The sequence below is a fragment of the Mesocricetus auratus genome, unplaced genomic scaffold, assembly GCF_017639785.1.
Source record: "Mesocricetus auratus isolate SY011 unplaced genomic scaffold, BCM_Maur_2.0 Super-Scaffold_100051, whole genome shotgun sequence".
NCBI lineage: Eukaryota > Metazoa > Chordata > Mammalia > Rodentia > Cricetidae > Mesocricetus > Mesocricetus auratus.
In genome coordinates, this window is record NW_024429228.1 from 3697026 (window position 1) to 3715874 (window position 18849).

Below are 18849 nucleotides of genomic sequence, written 5' to 3' on the forward strand. Positions count from 1 at the left end.
CCATTTTGGGTGTGGTGGGTGTGGCGGTGAGCTTTCTCCTAATGCCATCTGCTCTGCTCCAGGCTCTGCCTAGTGTCCTTCAGTGCTACAGTCCCGGGTTCTCTTGTTTCTCTCTCTGCTTTTCTTGTACATCAGAATCCTGTTTTCTTGGATTCTGTCTTCTCTTGTTTGAATAAAAATGTGCTAAAAGCTGTCTCAGAAATGGTCCTGTGAGGTTACTTTGGTTACCTTTAGTGTGTGAAAACAGCTTTATTATTCTTTCACTCGATGAATAATTTGTCTACATGGGCATCTGGATCAACAATGACTCCCTTGTGTTCCTTTCTGTCATCTAGTTTTGCTGCTGAGAAGTCTAAAGCTATTCTGTACCCAGTTCTACTTGGAATCTTGTATTTGTTTTTTTTTTAACTTTTACAATGTGCTTTGTCTATGTGGTTCTGTGGTTTCATAACGATATGTCTCAGTGTAGGATTATTTTCATGCATTGTCTTAGAACTCAATAGTCCCTTTCACTTTGTAATGTTGTGTCCTGTCATTCCAGGAAATTTTCTTGAATTGTTTCTTTGATAATTTCCTCCTTCTGTTTTCCATTTGTTTCCTTTCTGGAACTCCCATTATACAGACACCAAACTTCCTGTATTAGATTGCACCTCTCATGGGTTTTATTCTCTTGCTTTTCTAATGCCTTAATCTTGCTTCGATTTATAGGAGGTTTTTTCATTACTTATATTTTTAATTTTCATCTGAAGTTTCTTAAACTGCTAAGGTTACAATACAAGAGTTTACTTTTACCCTTCATAGTAGTTTATAGTACAACTTCAAAAGTTCTGGTGTCCATGTCTTGTTTAGCGGCTATAATATCTTATAACATTTCAGTAGCTTTAAATCTTTGAAGAGAGTAATAGTTTTTACTTTCTTCTCCCCCTTCCCCCCCCTGCATAATCTCTACTGCTTTCTAGTTGATTTTCAATGGTTAGCTTGTTTTGGCCTCTTTCTTTCTTGTTAGGACACTGAACTCAGAGTCTGAAGATCCATGAATGTCTTCCAGGAGGGAGGCAATCAAATATCTTAAGGAAGCCTGACTGCTACAGTTGGCATCTGCACACTGACACACTGTGCAACCTCCTATTGGCCAGGACCATGGGACAGGAACAAGAAAGGCAGGCAGGGTTCTCGGCCATCACTTACAGCTTTCAGATGGTCCCTCTTCAGCCCAGCCAGGGGCTGACGTCAAGTTTCAGTTCTCCCGAGACATTCAGTTACTATGCAGCTGTTATTTTGTCTTTCAGCTTCCAAAAATCACGTTGCTGATTATCTTTTGTGCATGTCCTTTTACACATGCCTTCCTTGGGAGGCAGAATCAGGGGGAAATCACTGTACGTTCAAGGCCAGGCTGGTTATAGAGTTAAGTTTCACACAAGCCACGACCATACAAGATCTTGTCTTTTAGAATAAAATAATTGCAGTCACTACATATTTTTGTTTCCTTGTTGTTTGTTGTCTTTTGCTTTCTGAGACAGGGCTTCTTTGTGTAACAGTTCTGGCTGTCCTGGCCCCAGTTTTGTAGACCAGGCTGGCCTTGAACTCACAGAGATCCACCTGCCTCTACCTCCCAAGTGCTGTGATTAATGGCATCACCACCACTGCATATCTTTTACTGAGTTTTCAGAGGAATGTAAAGTAGCATGCACACACTCTGATGTTTCTAGTATGAACTAGAGAATATACAAGCTTTACTGCATGACTACCAAGTGCTTTCCTCTGCACGAAGCTCTCCCAGGGAAAGCCGCCCCCCATCAGGCACTAAATATGTCTGCACCTTAATCTTCCCTTGGCTTCCCATCCTCCAGAACGGTGAGAAACAAATCTATACTACATATAATCTGCGTTGTATGTCAGTTTTAAAGCAGCCCAAACAGATTGGAGCTCTAAATGCATGTTTTACTTAATGCGTCCATTTCCAGTGGTTTTGTCCCCATTGACGTTACCTCTAGTTTTGCAAAGTAAAGTTTTTCATAATTCTGCTATAATTCTTACGTTATTAGTATCCGACTAGTTTTAAGTGACTAGTTTGATCTTGATGGGTCTAATTTTCATAGCTGCAAAACTGAATAATGAAAGACATCTCAGAGAAGTGTTAGTGAGATGAGGGTCAGAGCCTTTGGGTGCCTAGAAGGCAGCAATGACTCAAGTGATAACTTTAAAACATTTAAAAATTTTTTTCATTTAAATTAGAAATAAGCTTGCTTCACATGTCAATCCCAGATCTCTCTCCCTCCCCTCCTCCTCTACCCTCTACCAGCCTCCCCAACCCTCCACCCCATCTTCCCTCCCCTCCCCAGGGAGGGTGAGCCCCTCCTTGGGGGAATCTTCAAAATCTGTCATATCATCTGGGGCAGGGCCTAGCCCCCTGATGTGTCCAGGCTGAGAGAGCATCCCTTCACGTAGAATGAGCTCCCAAAGTCCATTCGGATGCCAGGGGATAAATACTGATCTACTACCTGAGGCCCCATAGATTGCCCAGGCCACCTCCCAGCCATCAGTCTGGGGTTCATGAGCTCCCCCTTATTCAGGTCAGCTATGTCTGTGGGTTTCACCAGCCTGGTCTTGACCCTTAAACGATAACTTAACAACATTTATTTCATTTATAAGCATGAGTTTGAGTAGAAAGGAGCCTCTTTCCAAAGTCAGGTATATGTTTTTCAATATCACATATGTGGGAAGAGGAACATATAGTGTTATAATTTAAGAATTTTGATCCATTCATTAAACTTGTTAAGCTTTACTTGTTCCCCGAGTTCTTCTATAATTCTATAAAATACATACAACTACATTTCAGATATGGGAATAGCATACACCATGCTACAAAGATGACTTATCAAAAACTCTTTTTGGAAACTGAAAGTGTCTCAGTCAAACACCGGAGTGAATGTGGTGATGTTGGACACTGGGGTGGTGTGAAAGGAAATGGTCCCCATAAGGAGTGGCACTGTTAGGAGCCGTGGCTTTGCTGGAGGAAGTGTGTCACTGTGGGGGCGGACTTGGAGGTCTCCTATGCTTAAGCTGCACCCAGTGACACAGTTTACTTCCTGTTGCCTGTGGATCAAGATGTAGGACTCTCAGCTCCTTCTCCAGCACCATGTCTGCCTTCACAACACCATGTCCTGCTGCGATGATAGTGGATTAGACCTCTGAAACTGTAAACCATCCCAATGGAATGTCTTCCTTTGTAAGAGTTGCCATGGTCATGGTGCCTCCTCACAGCAGCAGAAGACAGACTAAGACAGACACGTTCTCATGCCATCTTTAGGTCCATTTCTATGTGTTACATAGGGACAGTGATGCTTCCTAGAGTCAGAGAGGTAAAGATTAAGATTAGAATAAAATGAGTTCACCAATTCAAGCCATGGCTGATTATGAAAGCATGTGTTTCTGCAGTTACAATTTAAAGTTATAAGCAATAAGTCACCGTGGTGAGGGAATATGTCGTGTGATGACACCATCACTGATCAGTTTGAAGACAACCTCTTCTGGCTTGTAGGTACTTGATTGCAATATACATATGCAGACAAATTTTCATGCACCCTGGAAGGAAAGAGTGGATGTTGTTGATAGGAGAGCTCCATTTTGTTAATTTAATTGCTCCTACGAGGACTTGTCTTGACTGATCAAAAGAGGCTTCAGGTTTCAGCTCTCTGAGGCAGCAGCTTCCGACATCTTTCACGTCCATGTCTAGAGTTCAATTACAGAACTGGTTTCTGAGGCTTGATGCTCATGGATGCAACATAAAACACCAGAGTTGGTGACATTCATAAATGAGGACTCTTAGCTAATGGTGCATCTGTACCACCAAAGGATAGGACGAAACAAATTGTGTCTTCATTAGAAATAGTGGTAGACATCATCTCATATAAATTTCTGTGAGATAATTTTATTTTAACAATGAAAATCGGGACTCATATGGCAAATTGTAATCTTTAAGTACATTTCAATAGGATAGGGGAATATTGCTGGTCTTTAATGCATGCTTTGACTTGTGTGGTTTATTACTTTCAGACCTGTTCTGAGCTAATTTATATGCAATGTCACTTAGACACTTTTACACCTTCTTTGTTCCTCAGTCAGCTATTTGCAAGTAGATCATTTTGCTTCGGTCACTGGGATTCTTAAACTCTAGAATGAAAAAAAAAACTGCTTAGGACTGCCTATAAAGTAGTTAGGTAAATGAAGTTCTTATTGCCGGATAAATTTGGAGGTTTGTGTCTGCAGAGAGCAATTTCTGAAAACACGAAAAGAATCTGAATCAGGAGTGGGCAATCGATGGCTGGCAGAACGAGGAGGCCAAGGTGAGAAGTCTCATTTTATAGGAGTGCAACTACACTAGCTTCTGTCTGGGCTCAAAGAAAAAAGAGAAGGAAGGAAGGGATGAAGGGAGGGAAAGGAACTCGTATGAACCAATTCTATCCATCATTGGGTATATAAGAGACAGCAGTTAACAGTTAAGTGTTTTGAATTAAATGTAGCAATTTCACTGATGACTCCTAGAAAAACTATACAAACTACCTAAATTGTGTGCTCCTTCATTTCCTGAATGTGTTCTGAAATGAATGATATTTGATCCTAAGAATAATGAAATAGCCCACCATTTCAGAGTTCTTGGAGGATATTTACTTTCATAGATTTCTATCACTTTAGTAATTATGCTGATTGGATGTCAATCTTATGATATTTTACATTAATGAATATGTCTACTTTTCTATCTCTGCCATCCACATCCGTGGCTTCCTAGTTTGATAGGTTTCGTTTCTCCCATTCTATCTTTGCATATTGCTGTGGGTCAGTGAGTCTGCTTTGCTGGTTCTGTGATCCTAATCAAATTCTGCATTTGCAGCTAATTTGGATTAGGATTTCTTCCTTTCACATCTAAAGGCAGCATATTAGCCCATTTTTTCTTATGCAGAAAGGATCTGTAATAAGAGCCACATGTTCTATAAATGCACAGTTATGTCTAATGTGACTAGAAATGATGGACATTAAATCACATGTAATTTTTATCAATAGAGCTTTGCCTTATTTATCTATGAAGTACTGTGTACCTTATGTATCAACCTTCATATATCAAAGGTTTGTCATAATATATTAGCTGAGAGTGGGATGATTTTGCCTATAAAGTTAGAATCAGATTCTCATAGCTAATGACCCCAGAGGTTCTCTTGTTCTCGCTGTCACTCAAACTTTTACAGATGAGGAAGCAGGCACTTGTCTAAGGCTACACATCACTTGTGGATGGATGAAACTCACGAATCCTGGGTTCACAGCTACTTCTCCAGGCCCACCACACTTGCACTCGTGAATTTGGTATGGGTCAAGGCGTAGGCCTCTATGTACCTCCTTGTACTCAGATGTTGCATTTTTTAAACTTAGGCCACCCCAAACTACAGCCTTGTGCAGACAAGTTGGCACAAATCCATCTTCCCACAGAAAATGCATATGTCACATGGATGCTGGATAATTATCTTTGTGTCTCTAAACAAACAAGATCATTTCACAGTGACAGCAATCAATTTACACTCTCTGATAAGCAATTAATCATCTATGAAACATGTGCTGTGCCTTTCCAAGGGTAGGGTCTCAGGCCTTGTGGAACTTGCAAACCAGGATAAAGGCAAATGTGTAACATTTCATAGAGTTGTATCTTTCCAACCAGTGAAATAGCTCAGTGTGTAGAGGCACTTGTAGGTGGGCCTGACAACCTGAGTTCAATTCTTGGATTCCCACATGTGCACTGTGGTGCATGCACACACACACACACACACACACACACAAACACACACACATGCATACATACACATACACACATGTTGAATCTTTAGACGGGAGCACACACATCTCAAAAGTATGAAGGTAATTCCCTCTGCCAGTTTGTAGTTTTCTTGCCGAATTGGCTAGTGTAACACATATCCAAGAAAGGACTCAGATAAACAGAGCAGAAAGCTGGTCATTTATGGCCAAACTTCAGCTGTCCTGTCCTGAGACACAGGTTTCACCTGCCAGGTATACCGTTTTGATTTTTTGAAGAGTTTTGCAATTGAAATGGCTGAAAGTTGTTGTCAAGCAGGAAAAAGGAAATAAATACCCACTATGTGATATATTCCTAAGTTTTTATTTTGGTTTGCAGAAATTTTGTATTGCACAGAAATGTATATATTTTGCATGTTTTGTTACATTTTAATAGTAAATATGCATTTCTCTACTAACCCTAGACATACCCATGCACGTTTATGTTATATTTAAAAAGTGGTCACATACAATAGCTTTCTACACATAAATGTTAATTTAGGTAGGAATCAGCTTTTTCAAAAACTCAGAAATGTTGGGGAGGTAAAACATAAAACATACAACACACATACATGGGCAGGTACATGCACACACATACATACAGAAAGTATTTGAGGGCAAATACCAGTGAGTCTTGACACTGGGCCTGTGACCTGCATTCAAACCAGCGAACAACAGCACTCACAGACACAGCACTCTTATCCGTGACTGCTTCTCCATCTGTGTTAACTGGAAGAACCTATCTGCTTGACTCTCTCTCCCTCTCTCCCTCCTTCCCTTCCCTACCTCCCTCCCCCTCCCCTCCCCTCTTCTCCCCCCCGTGTGTGTGTGTGTGTGTGTGTGTGTGTGTGTGTCCCTGTCTCTGCTGTAACTGCTGACTTTCTAACCACTCTGAGGAAGTGGTAAATGTCAAAACTCCTTCCTGTATGAGGCCACACTTGGTGCTTTGTGCAATTACCGAGATATGGCTGTCAGGATCCTAAACCCTTGCATTTCAGATGTCTTGACTTTCCTCATGCATTCCTGGCTCTCCCCTCTGTCTCTGCTGGGGACTTGGCTGGACTAAGCTGCCTTGTATCGGTGGCAATCTACCAAAACCTTGTAATGTGCTCAGCGCAGGGCGGAACAAATCACTGTTGTACCTCACAATTTAAGGAAGGCAGGGGGCTAGTTTTTGTTTAAAGATAAAAATCTTCTGACAAAACACAAACTCCCCAAAACTTCCTTTAAACCAAACAGCATTGTCACACCCTCACCAGCCCCTATTGCACAGCCAGATGACTCAAGATTACTAACGTTTCTATTCATAAGAACGTTGCTGGCTCATAATCAGTCCAGCAGGCCTTCCTCCATCTTCCTTCACTGTCCCTTGGGACACTGACCTTTGGAGTACTACGTTTATTAGAAAAAACGAGAACCTCGGAGTTTTCTGCCGGAACTGTTTGTCCCGGGTTTTAGAAAAAAACGCCCTTAGTCATTTTTCAAGTTCATTCGCTGAAGTGGGGAAGGAGGTCAAAATGGATTTTAGCTTCTAAGTCTTCCAATTCAGAAATGGGGCATTCGTAAAAAATAGGTTGTAAGTAGACCCAGTACACTGTTTACCGATGAGCGGGGTATTCCTCGGGAGGAATCACCTACAGTGACATTCTTGTCACCCAGGGGCAGGGTTGAGGGAAAACACTCCTTCTGGGAGTTCCCAGGGGGACAGTTTCAGCTTTTGCACTTGACCCCAAATCACAACGGGGCCTCTCCCTCCCTTTGAAGCGTTCACTTTCTCTGTAAATTCAAACCAACCAAGCAAACCAGAAAGTCTGTGCTAAACCCGACCGGGTCCCAGTGGCTGGCGAGCACCGGATCGGAACCTCCCCAACCTTTCTGTCCCGGGGGCCACACGGAGCGCGCCGCAGCGGGTGGCCCGGGTCGGTCCGCGGGCCGCGGTCCCGGAGCGCGCGGGAGGAGCGCGGACGCGGCGGGCGGGCGAGCGAGCGGGCGGGCGGAGCGCGGGCGGCCGGGAGGGGGCGCGGCGGGTCCGGGAGGGCGGCGGAGGCCTCGGAGTCGGAGTGGGAGCCGGGGTCGCGTCGGGGTCCCGCGCGCCGGGCCTTGGGCGAGGGGAGCCGCGGCTCTCGGTGCGGTGCGGCGCCTAGGGCTGGGGACTTGTCCGGCGCGCGTCTCCCGCAGCCGCCCGCACCTCCTCCAGGGGCCGCGCCACCCCCTTCGCCGGCCGCGGCCGCGCGGCTCTCGCTTACAAAGGAGGCAAAATGAGGCGGGCGGCGGCGCGGTGCGGGGGACCCCGGGCGGCAGGGATGGCGGCCGCCCCCGGCACCACCTAAGACGCCCCCGGGGCGCCCGGCCTCGGCCCAGGCCCGAGCTCCGCTGCCGCCCGAGCGCTGCGCGTCGCCCGCGGCCCGCGAGGAGGCGGAGGAGCAGGAGGAGGAGGCGCCGCCTTCCCCGCGCCGCGCGCCCTCGCCGTTGTCTGCGCTGCGCGCTGGACCAGTTTGGCGAAGTTGCTCGGGCCCCGCGCCGCCCAGATGTGCGACCTCATTGAGCCGCAGCCGACCGAGAAGATCGGCAGGATGAAGAAGTTGAGGAGAACTTTGTCAGAGAGTTTCAGCCGCATCGGTGAGTGTACTCCGCTGTCCCCACCCCCGTGCCCTGCCGGGCTAGTCCCGGGCTCGCTCACTCCCTCGTCCCCGCGCCCCCACCCGTGCTCCGGGCACCAGCCAGGCAGCTGCCTCTGCAGGGTGAGCTGCGGACCACAGATGGAGAGGACGTCGCTGGGGACCCGCGGGAGTGCATGGACCGGCGGGAGGGCCACCCTTCTCCCCCAGAGCTGAACTTCATGCGTGGGCGTCCCAAGCCTTTAATTGGGGTACCTCCTCCCCGCCACTAGTATCTTTCGCGCCCGCGAGGGGATACCCGGTCGTCGCCGCGCCGTCGGGGTTCTGTGGCCACCCAGGTTACTTGTTATTTTTAAAGCGCTTTGGTATTAGGTGTTTAACCAGTAATTTAGCTTTGAGAACTGTCGAAACGTTGACGTGTGCCTGATGTTTAACGTGGTTGACCCAAAGGAAGTGGGACAGCTACCTTGGGACCTTTTGTTCCGCACTTCGGGTCCTATAAATGGAGATTTGGGTGTTCAGTTGTTAGGACTCTGATGCAGAGAAATGTGAGCTCTGAAGTTGTGGGTACTTCACAAGTCGGTCTCCTGGACTCGCTCCATTAGTACAGTTCAGAGGTTATTGTCTTTCAAAAAGATCAACCAACTTAATAAAGAACAAACAAACAAGCCACAAAAAAGAGCAGGGAATGCTTAGGATACTTAAAAGTAAATCCGTGTTATAGGCTACAGCAAGATGGCAACAGTGTCATATGAAATGGGTTTGTTAGATCTTGAGTCTTCCTGGCAGAATGCGCCTCTTAACCTGGAGGTGTAGCTGCCTCCAAAACCGTCATAGCTTTCTTTGATACAGGTAACTGTGCAAAGCAAGGGATTCCTACAAGCCCTCAAACAAACCTATCAGGGTGTCCAAGCATACATTCGGGCCCTTGGTTCGCTGTGATCATGTTGATGAAAGTGTTAATTAATTAATCATAAATAAGTAATTCCTTAAAACACAGACATGCTAGTGAATGACGAGGGTTCCACAGTTCATTGTCTATACATGCAAACCATCTTCAAGTGAGAGAAAACATGGGCAAACATTTAGTCAGGCTTTGTTATCATCATCATCATCATTATTATTTTGGTTGACTTTTTTCTGAGAACACTACAAGTTAGGTGTAGAAGCATTTACTTGTCGCATGTGTTGAATGTACACAAATTCACTTTTCTGAGTTAGGCATTCGAATGTGGAGTTTTACATTTGAATGAAGTTTGAAGCCAAGAGGAGTGGGAGAGTGAGGTGTGGAGTCCTGTGCATTATTAACAAGGATGTTTCAGCGCTGAACTCAAAACACCACCCAGGCGGGTTCTGGAGTCCATTAGGGCCTGTTCTTATGCACATTAAGTAGATATTTACTAATGCTAATGATTCCTTTGGAGCCCCTCCAGTTTTGTGTTAAATAATTCATTGCAGTTGAGTCTCAGTAAGAAACCAAGGGCATTCATAGAAAAATCCTGGATGTTTAAGTAATGTTAGGGTTTGATGGCCAATCAGCAAAGTTTGGGTTAACTGCAGTGTTGGCCAATGGGCAGTGTAGTTGGTTGGGCTTCCTAGATCACAGAGATCTAGTGATGTGAAAACTCCCTTTGAGTCTGACTCTCCTCACCAATGCCTTCCATGGTGTGGGTTTGCACCCAGGCATTAGGGAACAGTCTAGCTCCATAGAGAGGGCTGATCATTTCTAGTCTTGAAGGAGGCCGGTGAGTCAGAAGAGTGGTTCTTACTGTGGTATATGGTGAAAGAAAATATTGACATTTTTAAGTCATTTTAGTTGTGTGTGCACCAAACCCAGGATATTTATTAGAAACAGCACTGCTGAAAAATGCCCCTTTCCTCCTTTTCCTCACACTCAGAGGCAGGGAACTCATTTTGATGATCGAAGGGCTTTTTGAGAAGCTAGAGGCAACAGAATGAGTTTTGGTAAGGAATGTGGTCTGTGTATCAGATGGGATTCCTAGTGTTGCCCGTCCTAGCTCAGTGGATAGACCCCGTCAGCTTTTCTGAGTCCCAGTTTTTGACGTATCACTTTAAAAAACTTTGTTTGTTGGTGTGCGTGGCATGCCTTGTAGACCCAATGAATATTTGCAATCTGTTGTCATTACTAGGGATTAGATCTTGCTGGCAGGACTACCTAGAAAGCAAGAAAAAGAGACGTGGGACAGATATGTGATATAGCATCCTGGAGATGGAACTGGACCATTCGGGCCTGGCCCTCTCTTTTCCTGCTTGTCTCGGGCAGCCAGCAATTCCCTTAAACTCCTGCATTTCACCTGCACGCATCTGTATGAGTGTTGTGTTGTGGGGGTTATGTGAGACAGAATGACACTGTTTTCTACATCATTTGTTGTACGGTGAAGATCTTTACTGGAAGCTCTTGCTAGCTCTTCTGATTTCTGTTTGTCCTCTCTTATCACTAATCATTTGCCTAGAGTATTATGACAGTTCACACATGCATATGTATGCAGTCAGTGGTTATTATTGATAATTCTAAGTACAAAAAGGTGGGAATGCTTAATTTGTTATGCATCATAGATCATGCTGACTTTGTCACCATCTACCCCAATGTAACTGATCTGAGATTACTACATTATAAAAGGTCAAATAAAACACATTGGGTTTCCAGCCACAGGGCTCTAATTTATGACATCTGCTAGGGAGTGACTACAGTATAGCTGTAATTCCTTGATAAGATGAGTGTAATTGAATTGTAAAGTCAACCATCCATTTTCACAGTGAGTACTTACAGTTTTCCTGCTCAATAGTGTCAGTGTGGCCACTATTTAGGAATCACTGTTCTTGTCTTATACCCGAGCCCCTTGGCCTCCCCATTTAAGACTTTTAGGCTAGCTGAGTAAGCAGGAACCTAATTGTGAAGTAGCTGAAACTGTGCTACAACCCAGTTTCCCTGGATTTTGCAGGGAGGCTCAGGCAGACAAAGACTGTGAATGGGTCTGTGTGATTGGGACCCTGACATTCCTTCACACCTGTTTGGATTCTTCCCTAGGGAAAGGAAGTTTACGCTTGATAGTTGAGATGAACCCATGTATTCTGTTTCTCTAAAGGATGTGGTTAGTGCAAAGAGGAAGCTGTGATTAGGTTGAATTCTTGTGGGTTTGTTATTTCTGCCGGAGGTGTGTATTTCTAGATTTGACTGTCATTGATGAGCCATTCTGTGAGAAGAGAGAAATATGAAGCCTACGTCCGGTATTCCAAAGCAGCTACAAAAGATTTTATTCGGGGGTGGGGGTTTAGCTCAGTGGTGAGACCTTGTCCAGGATATGTGAGGTCTTGAGCTCTGTGCCCAGCATGAGCATGAGAGAGGGGCGGTGGTGAGGGGGAGGGGATATTATGGTAGTGGAATTTATGTTTATGGTCCTTACATAGAAATGCATATGGTTTTCATTTGCTAAAACTCTAGTATATATCAAAATATGAGGCTCTCTGTCTTTGCCATTGAGGTAGGACTTACTAAGGCCACATATTACCATGTACCTTCTGGTGTTAGATACTGTACTGGCACCGAGAATTAGTGAACAGTGTGGCTGGGAGACAGACTGGTGAGTGGGCATTGCCACCATTAAGTGGCAAATTCTGTAATAGAGGATGGTGAACTTGTCATTGGGGGACACAGCAGGGTCTCCCCTCTGTGCTTCGAGGAACTGTATCTGAGCTGATAGGCTATCTGATCATATTAAATGACTTAATATTTATCCCTTTGTTAAGCCAGAGGAGCACAATCTGCCTGTTGTCCCACAATATCCTTGAGGACAATTGTGGTTTTACATTTACATAAATGATTAATGACAATCAGGGAACGTAATCAATAACAAGATGTTGTGTGCATGTTTAGGTCAGAGTTTATTCATCAGTGACCTGATAACTATCTGGCAAGGACACCTTGGTCTTATACTATTAGCTGCCTTTTAGGCCAAGGATGCACTAGTTGGAAGAAACTGTGTCAGATATCAGCCTAACAATGAAAAGTATCTATTGAGTAATAGCCTTTTGGTCCAGAACTGTTCTTCCCCGTGGTATACGGGCCTGAGCACATCACACAGTGGAGAGAGTCAGGCTTGCTTTGTTGATTATCAAAGGCACCTCGAATGTTTCCTTTATCCCTGCCTTCCCACTCTTCCTAGTTAGGACGGTGGGAAACTGTCAGCACTAAGATGGGAAGAGTGGACCAGGGTGAATGCCTCAGAATCACCCTCCCCACCTTCATTTCTTACCTTCCCCCCCACGTTTTCAGTCCCCAAAGGGACAGCATCCTCCGCAGTACAGCTTTGCTTAAGAAAACACATGCCTAAACTTCCCACACGATTGCGAGTTTGCAGTGTCCACAGGAGATAAAATACTTTTGAGAGTTTGTCTTCTGAGTCACAAGTTTCGCAAGGCTGTCACGTGGCTGCTCTTCCTTCACACTTGCTAACGGATGGGTGGATGGATGGAGCTGTAAGTGTGCACTCATACGCTACTTTGCCTTTGAAGTCAATGTTATTCTAAATTATTCCTTTTTTTTTTTTTTGAAAAGTGAGGAACTTGTTTATATTTTGTTTGGTAATGGCCTGACCAAACAAGCATATTAATTAAAAGACTCACCCTTGTTGACTGGGTTTGAGAGTTTCTAGATGGAAGTTAGATTCTGGTGAAAACTAGTCAGTAGAATCAGCTAGGGTCTTCTTCCTTTCCTTCAGGGTTAGTGTGAGTTAACAATTCTGTAGTGTTATGGCTGAGACTGATTTCAGGGGCAGCCGTTTAGGGCCAAGGCAAGGACTGTCTTTTACTTTTCTGTTCAGGGCAACTTGTTCTTTAATGCCGAAGTGGACAGTCTGGTTTGTTTTTTTTTTGTTTGTTTTTTGTTTGTTTGCTTTTTTTTCCAAACAGGGTTTCTCTGTGTTGTTTGGAGGCTGTCCTGGAACTTACGTGATAGACCAGGCTGGTCTCAAACTCACAGAGATCCACCTGCCTCTGCCTCCCGAGTGCTGGGATTAAAGGCGGGCTCCACCTGTGCCCAGCTCGACAGTCTGTTTAAGATTAGTGTTTTAGGCTAAAAGGAGAAGACTAAGAACTAACTGGTAAGTGTTTTAGCCACCTCAGAGAGCCTGCACTCTGCTACACACTTCTGGACTTTTTAGAAAAAACCTTTTCAAGATTGCTAGGAGGCCAGGCATGGTGGCTCAAGCCTGTAATCTTAGCATTTGGGAAGCTGAAGCAGGAAGATTACTGCTAGTTTCAGGCCATAATGGGTTACAGAGTAAGATCTTGTCTCAAAAACCATCCCACCCCACCCTGCCCCGCCCCATACCACACCACACCACATGGCTTGAGTATATAAATTTTTACTTAGGAGTTTCTGCTTAGACTCATTAATTTCTCAGAATGTAACTGCCAGAATAATTTGCTTTTCATTGCTTTTATTAGAGCACGACTTTTCAAGCAACAGACACTCCCACCTTTTCATCCAGTCTGGGACTACCTACCTGTAAACATCTATGCAGGATTTTGTAGATTTGCAGAATTTTTTTTGCAACTGGTAGTTTCAAAGAAATTAGCTATTTTGTGCCTTTTTTCACTATGAAACATCATAACTGCAGGATGTAATGAGCTGATATTTGACAATTACATGTAATATCCTTCTCTTTTTCTTTAGAGTAAGATAAAATTTCATTTCCAAGGTTAAGTGTATGTAAGATAAATCTAAAGCATTTCTTAGTTCCTATGAAACATGTTTCAATGTGTTCTTTTCCTTGGAAACACTTGCTTATAAAATTCATCATGTTAAAATGTTTGAACCATGTCTGTTCTTCCACACAGTGCTCATTTGATGATCTTGGTCTTTTATTACCATGTTCAAACTTTGCTTGGTGCTAAAATATCACTTAGGTCCTGTGCAGGATGTCATTCTGAGAAGTGGCCTGGGAAGTCCACAGCCACCCTGGACGAAACACCAGGTGCTGGAGAGGAAATTTGTTTGGTATTACTTTGTGCTCCTTTTATCCTTCCCTTAAATGAATTCTGCTGAGGAAGAGGTAGTGAGAGCTATGCGCTCTTCTCTTCCTTATTTTCCAGAATGCTTCATTTACATATTTATGAAAAGTGTTTCACAGATGCGCACTGTGCTGTTCTTGCTCTCATTTGCAGTTTTTGTATATATATCATGACATTGTCATTCAGGTGGGGGTACAGTTTTGCTTTCTGAGATGAAAACACTGTACTGTGCCCCCCGTTTCTGTTTTCTGGAATTTAGATTCTCTTTGGGATGCTTCACAGTAACTGTTTCCTTTCTCTTTTCCTTCATAGCTCTGAAGAAAGACGACACCACCTTTGACGAGGTAGGCTAAATTTCTTCCTCTGATGTAAAGGTGTGTTTATGTACTGAGCCCATAGGGACCAACTTTGTGCTTAGAAACAAACAAACCTAAGAAACAAGAAATGGCGTTTGTTTATTTGTTACCCTGTATTAGTCTCCAATCTCAAATAGCCATTTAATTGAATTTTATAGTAACCATCACAAATGTGTCTGAATCCATAAACAAAAGACGCGTGTGGGACTTTGTTGTCGCCATCTTGCTAATGGTAGCTTGAGAAGCCGTCTGTGATGCGCTTGTGCGGGCCACAAGGCTCCTTGGCAGACCTTGCTGAATCAGGGTGTGGTGTGCGGGTGCCATGGATCCTCTTCAAGGTGATGTTTTCAGGTCTAGTTTCCCTGATCTTTGTGGGTCAGACGGTAACAAAGCACCCTGAAATATGATTTTAAAGTTGCACTTTCCTGAGTTTTTGTTACTGTTTCCAGGGTGCTGTAGAGGGGAGTATTTCATTGTACACGTCTAAAGGCAGTCACGTGGGTGTTGTGAGCAGGCTGTGTGTGTACATTGTGTGTACTTACATGTAAACAGAGATGTTTCTACACCTTGCATTTAACCCCATAGCCTAACGAGTAGTTGGATTTGGTTGTTTAACGCTCTCAGATTTCGTGAAAGATGCTGCCAATCCCCCCATCCACTGAGTGAGGGAAGGACATGAGCTCCTGGAACGTCCCTTTGGCCATGTGCAGGCCTGTTACACAGGGAGGGCCACTCAGGGCAAGCCTGCTTCGGGCTGGGATTTCTGGATCGGGCCTAGGCCATTTGGCTCTCAGTCCCCTGCTTCATCCCTGCACCTGTCCCAACCTTCCCAGTCCAGGCTCTGTAGTTGTGTTTCTCGACTCCAAAGCCACTTTCCCGGGCAGCATTTCTGGAACACCCTCCTGAATGTAATTCCTCTCGTCTTGAAGGAGTAGGAGAAATTTTCCTTTTCTATCTTAGCAGATAATACTGGTTTCCTGCAAACCTGTATTTCTGGAACTTGTAGTGTTTTGTTACTGAGATATCTGTTTTCAAGAGAGTATTTTTTTTTCAGGAGGGATCAGAGTGAGAATATTGGGTACCCTTTCTTTTTTATATAAAGAAAATTCTCCCCTATAATTACGGAAGTAATTTAAGTCTACATGAAGAGAGACCTAAATAAAGGAAGGAAGCTAAAATCCTGGATAGCAGGATTAAAGAGTTGAATATTCTCGATTTTTTTCTCCCGCCTTTAAAACCATAACCCATGATTATGCCCCCTTTCTCCTTTAAGCCGTGACATATTTCTCTATGTCTTCATAGGCTCCTCTTAGTCGCAGTAGGAAATTAAAAAACAACACAAACAAACCAAATGCGTCTCTTCTTCCTTCTGCACCGTTGTATGTTGTAAGTCTATGTGTGTACATTTGTCTAGACAAGCACATGACTGACCTGAGAGACTGGATGGAGAAGTGGGCGAGGAACTTACTCATAGGGCACAAGCTGTAAATACTCCTGGAACCTTACTTCTGAAACCTTTGAAGGATCAGAGGTCTGGGTTTTACCATTTGACACAAAATCATAACCAGCTCTCACAGAATTTTCCTCCTTCCAATGCACAGAGGCCTTTTTTTCTTTTCTTTTTTTAAATATTGTAAATCAGAAAGTCACCTAATGCTAGACCTAGAGAGTAGCAGAACCTGTCATTTCCCCACCCTGGCTTTTCAGCCTGCCTGGGGGTAAATGCTAATACACCTGCGGGCAAGCAACTGCTCCTCTTCCCACAGGTCTGCACACGGTGACTCGAGTGGCTTAAATGAGTTAGTGTGTATAAGCCTTTAGAAGACTGTCTGGTGTACTGGAACTGGCAGAGTTTGTATTGTCATCTCCCATGCTGTTACCAACACTGTCTTTATTGATGCACTAACCGTGAAAATCTACCATCTCTAGTTGGAAGGGTGATGGAAGAATTCAATTAAAAATTAAGGCTGTGGGGGAGATTCATTTCAGATATAGCACTAGAATTTCACATAGGGCTTTGTGTAATGATTTTCATATTAAGAGGGTGAAAATATTACCTAAAACCCACCTTTTTTTTATCATCCACCACAAGGGGATGCCACACTCACCATTGTTACTCTTGGGCTCACTGCATGTGGCTAACATTCAGTAAGTTTCTGTTAAGTATGAGCCACCCTGTCCACTGCAGGGGCAGAGAGTGATGAGCTGAATGAGGTATCATGACTTCTCATTTGCTACTTCTTAGCTATTTGGGCATGTTGCTAACGAAGTCTTGATTTTCTCATTTATATGCTAACCAGTTGACTGAGTTCTTCAAAATGTTGGGTTCTAGTGTAGGGTTATAAGTAGCAAAGCTACCTACATAAAAGTCTACCCTCGGGCTGGGGAGATGGCTCAGTAGTTAAGAGCACTGGCTGCTCTTCCAGAGGACCTGGGTTCAATTCCCAGCACCCACATGGCAGCTCACAACTGGTTCTAGGGAATCTGACACCTCCACACAGACACAGATGAGAACAAAAACACCAATGCACTTTAAAAAAAGTTAAAAATGCCTCCTGGGATCTCAGAGGAGCACTAGATATCTGCTTCTATAAGTGGGGTAACAGTTTCTTGAGGATCATTTTCAGATTGTCTAGTAGACGTTTTCTTGAATGTGAGGTTTTCTGGTTGTTTTCCTCTCCTCAGGTGGGAACCCAGTCTCCACAGTCTCTTGGAATTCACTCGAGACTGGAGTCTTGCAGCTTGAGGGTTGGGTCAGTTTCTTAGCTATGCCGCAAGGTGTGGCTGTCCTCTCCTTACCCTGGGTTTATGAGCTTCAGGGTCCTTATCACAGGGAGCGCCGGAGAATGCCTGGGCTGGAGTGTGGGTGCTACTCCAAGATTAGTGTGGAGATTCCTGTCAGGTGTGTGTGAATGTTTGCCCTTGAGTAGAGGAGGAAAAGTATGCATTAGTTAGTTATTTACTGTCTGACTGTGATACTCGACTTATTTTTAAAACAGCATGAAATTATATTCCGGAACTATGTAAAGTAGATCGTGTGTGTGTGTGTGTGTGTGTGTGTGTGTGTGTGTGTGTGTGTGTTTACATGTGACTAGTTTACAATTAAATGTTGAGGCCTGCAGACATTTGCAGTCATAGGTAGTAGATATTGCTAAAGCCCCTTATGGTTGGAGACAGGAAATTTTTAAGCCTTTTATTTGTTGTGCATTTATTTGGTCCCTGACTAAAATGGTAGCCAGTTTATGAACTGTGAGTTGAATCCATAACTTTTGGATGGATTAATCAGTTTTAGGATTTCCAAAGATTATTTTTCCCTTCAACTTTTAAACTTCCTCCCATGACCAACTGAAGTTTGCATCCACAGGGCTCGGTGCAATGCGTGACTAAAATGAAGGCACTAAATAGGTAATCGCTGGGGAAACAAACCAGCCAGACAGAAGGGAAAAGAAAGTTGGTTTCTTATGCCATCGTTTCTGCTGGGCCTGATGGTGACACTGTGATGACCTCTCCACTCAGCATAGGAGACTTTGCAGAACTTTCTGAATGTCTTGGTTGTCACATTCTTCCTTAGGCAGAAAACCTACACCATGTCTTCATACTGACCCTCAGTTTTATATTTAGTGATTTTTTGAATAATTATGATGCCTGATATACAAAAGTCGAGAGAATGCAGTTATTCTTCACCAGTGTGAAACTACCATATACGGAGTCTTTGGCACGTAGAGACAAAAGTTCCAGTAACACATGGAAAGGGTTGGAGTCCATGAGTTACAACAGCCCACAAGTTGGTATTGACTAAACGAGAACTTAAGTTGTATAGTTCTGGCTTTTTGATGTTGACCCTCTTTGGCTTTTTTGGTGAGAAGTACAAAAACTTTAATGTTTGCAAGAAATCTCTGAAACATGAAGCATTTGAGCATGGTATTCAAATGCAAATAATTCAGCTCCTGTTTGGTGATGAAACATCCTCATAATGTACGTGTTTTCTAGCCATGCCGGTGTTT

General features: G+C 43.9%; 1 protein-coding gene across 5 annotated transcripts in view; it reads left to right on the plus strand.

The window, feature by feature from the left end:
- Positions 1-7886: 7886 nt before the first annotated feature.
- Positions 7887-18849, plus strand: part of Cdk14 (cyclin dependent kinase 14) — a 535385-nt gene continuing 524422 nt past the window's right edge. For all 5 annotated transcript variants that reach the window (XM_013123504.3, XM_040735840.1, XM_040735837.1 and 2 more), the window contains exons 1-2: positions 7887-8457; positions 14802-14833. In XM_013123504.3, the coding sequence (XP_012978958.1) occupies positions 8367-8457; positions 14802-14833 (123 nt within the window). In that variant the 5' untranslated portion in view covers positions 7887-8366. The remainder of the gene's footprint in view (positions 8458-14801; positions 14834-18849) is intronic.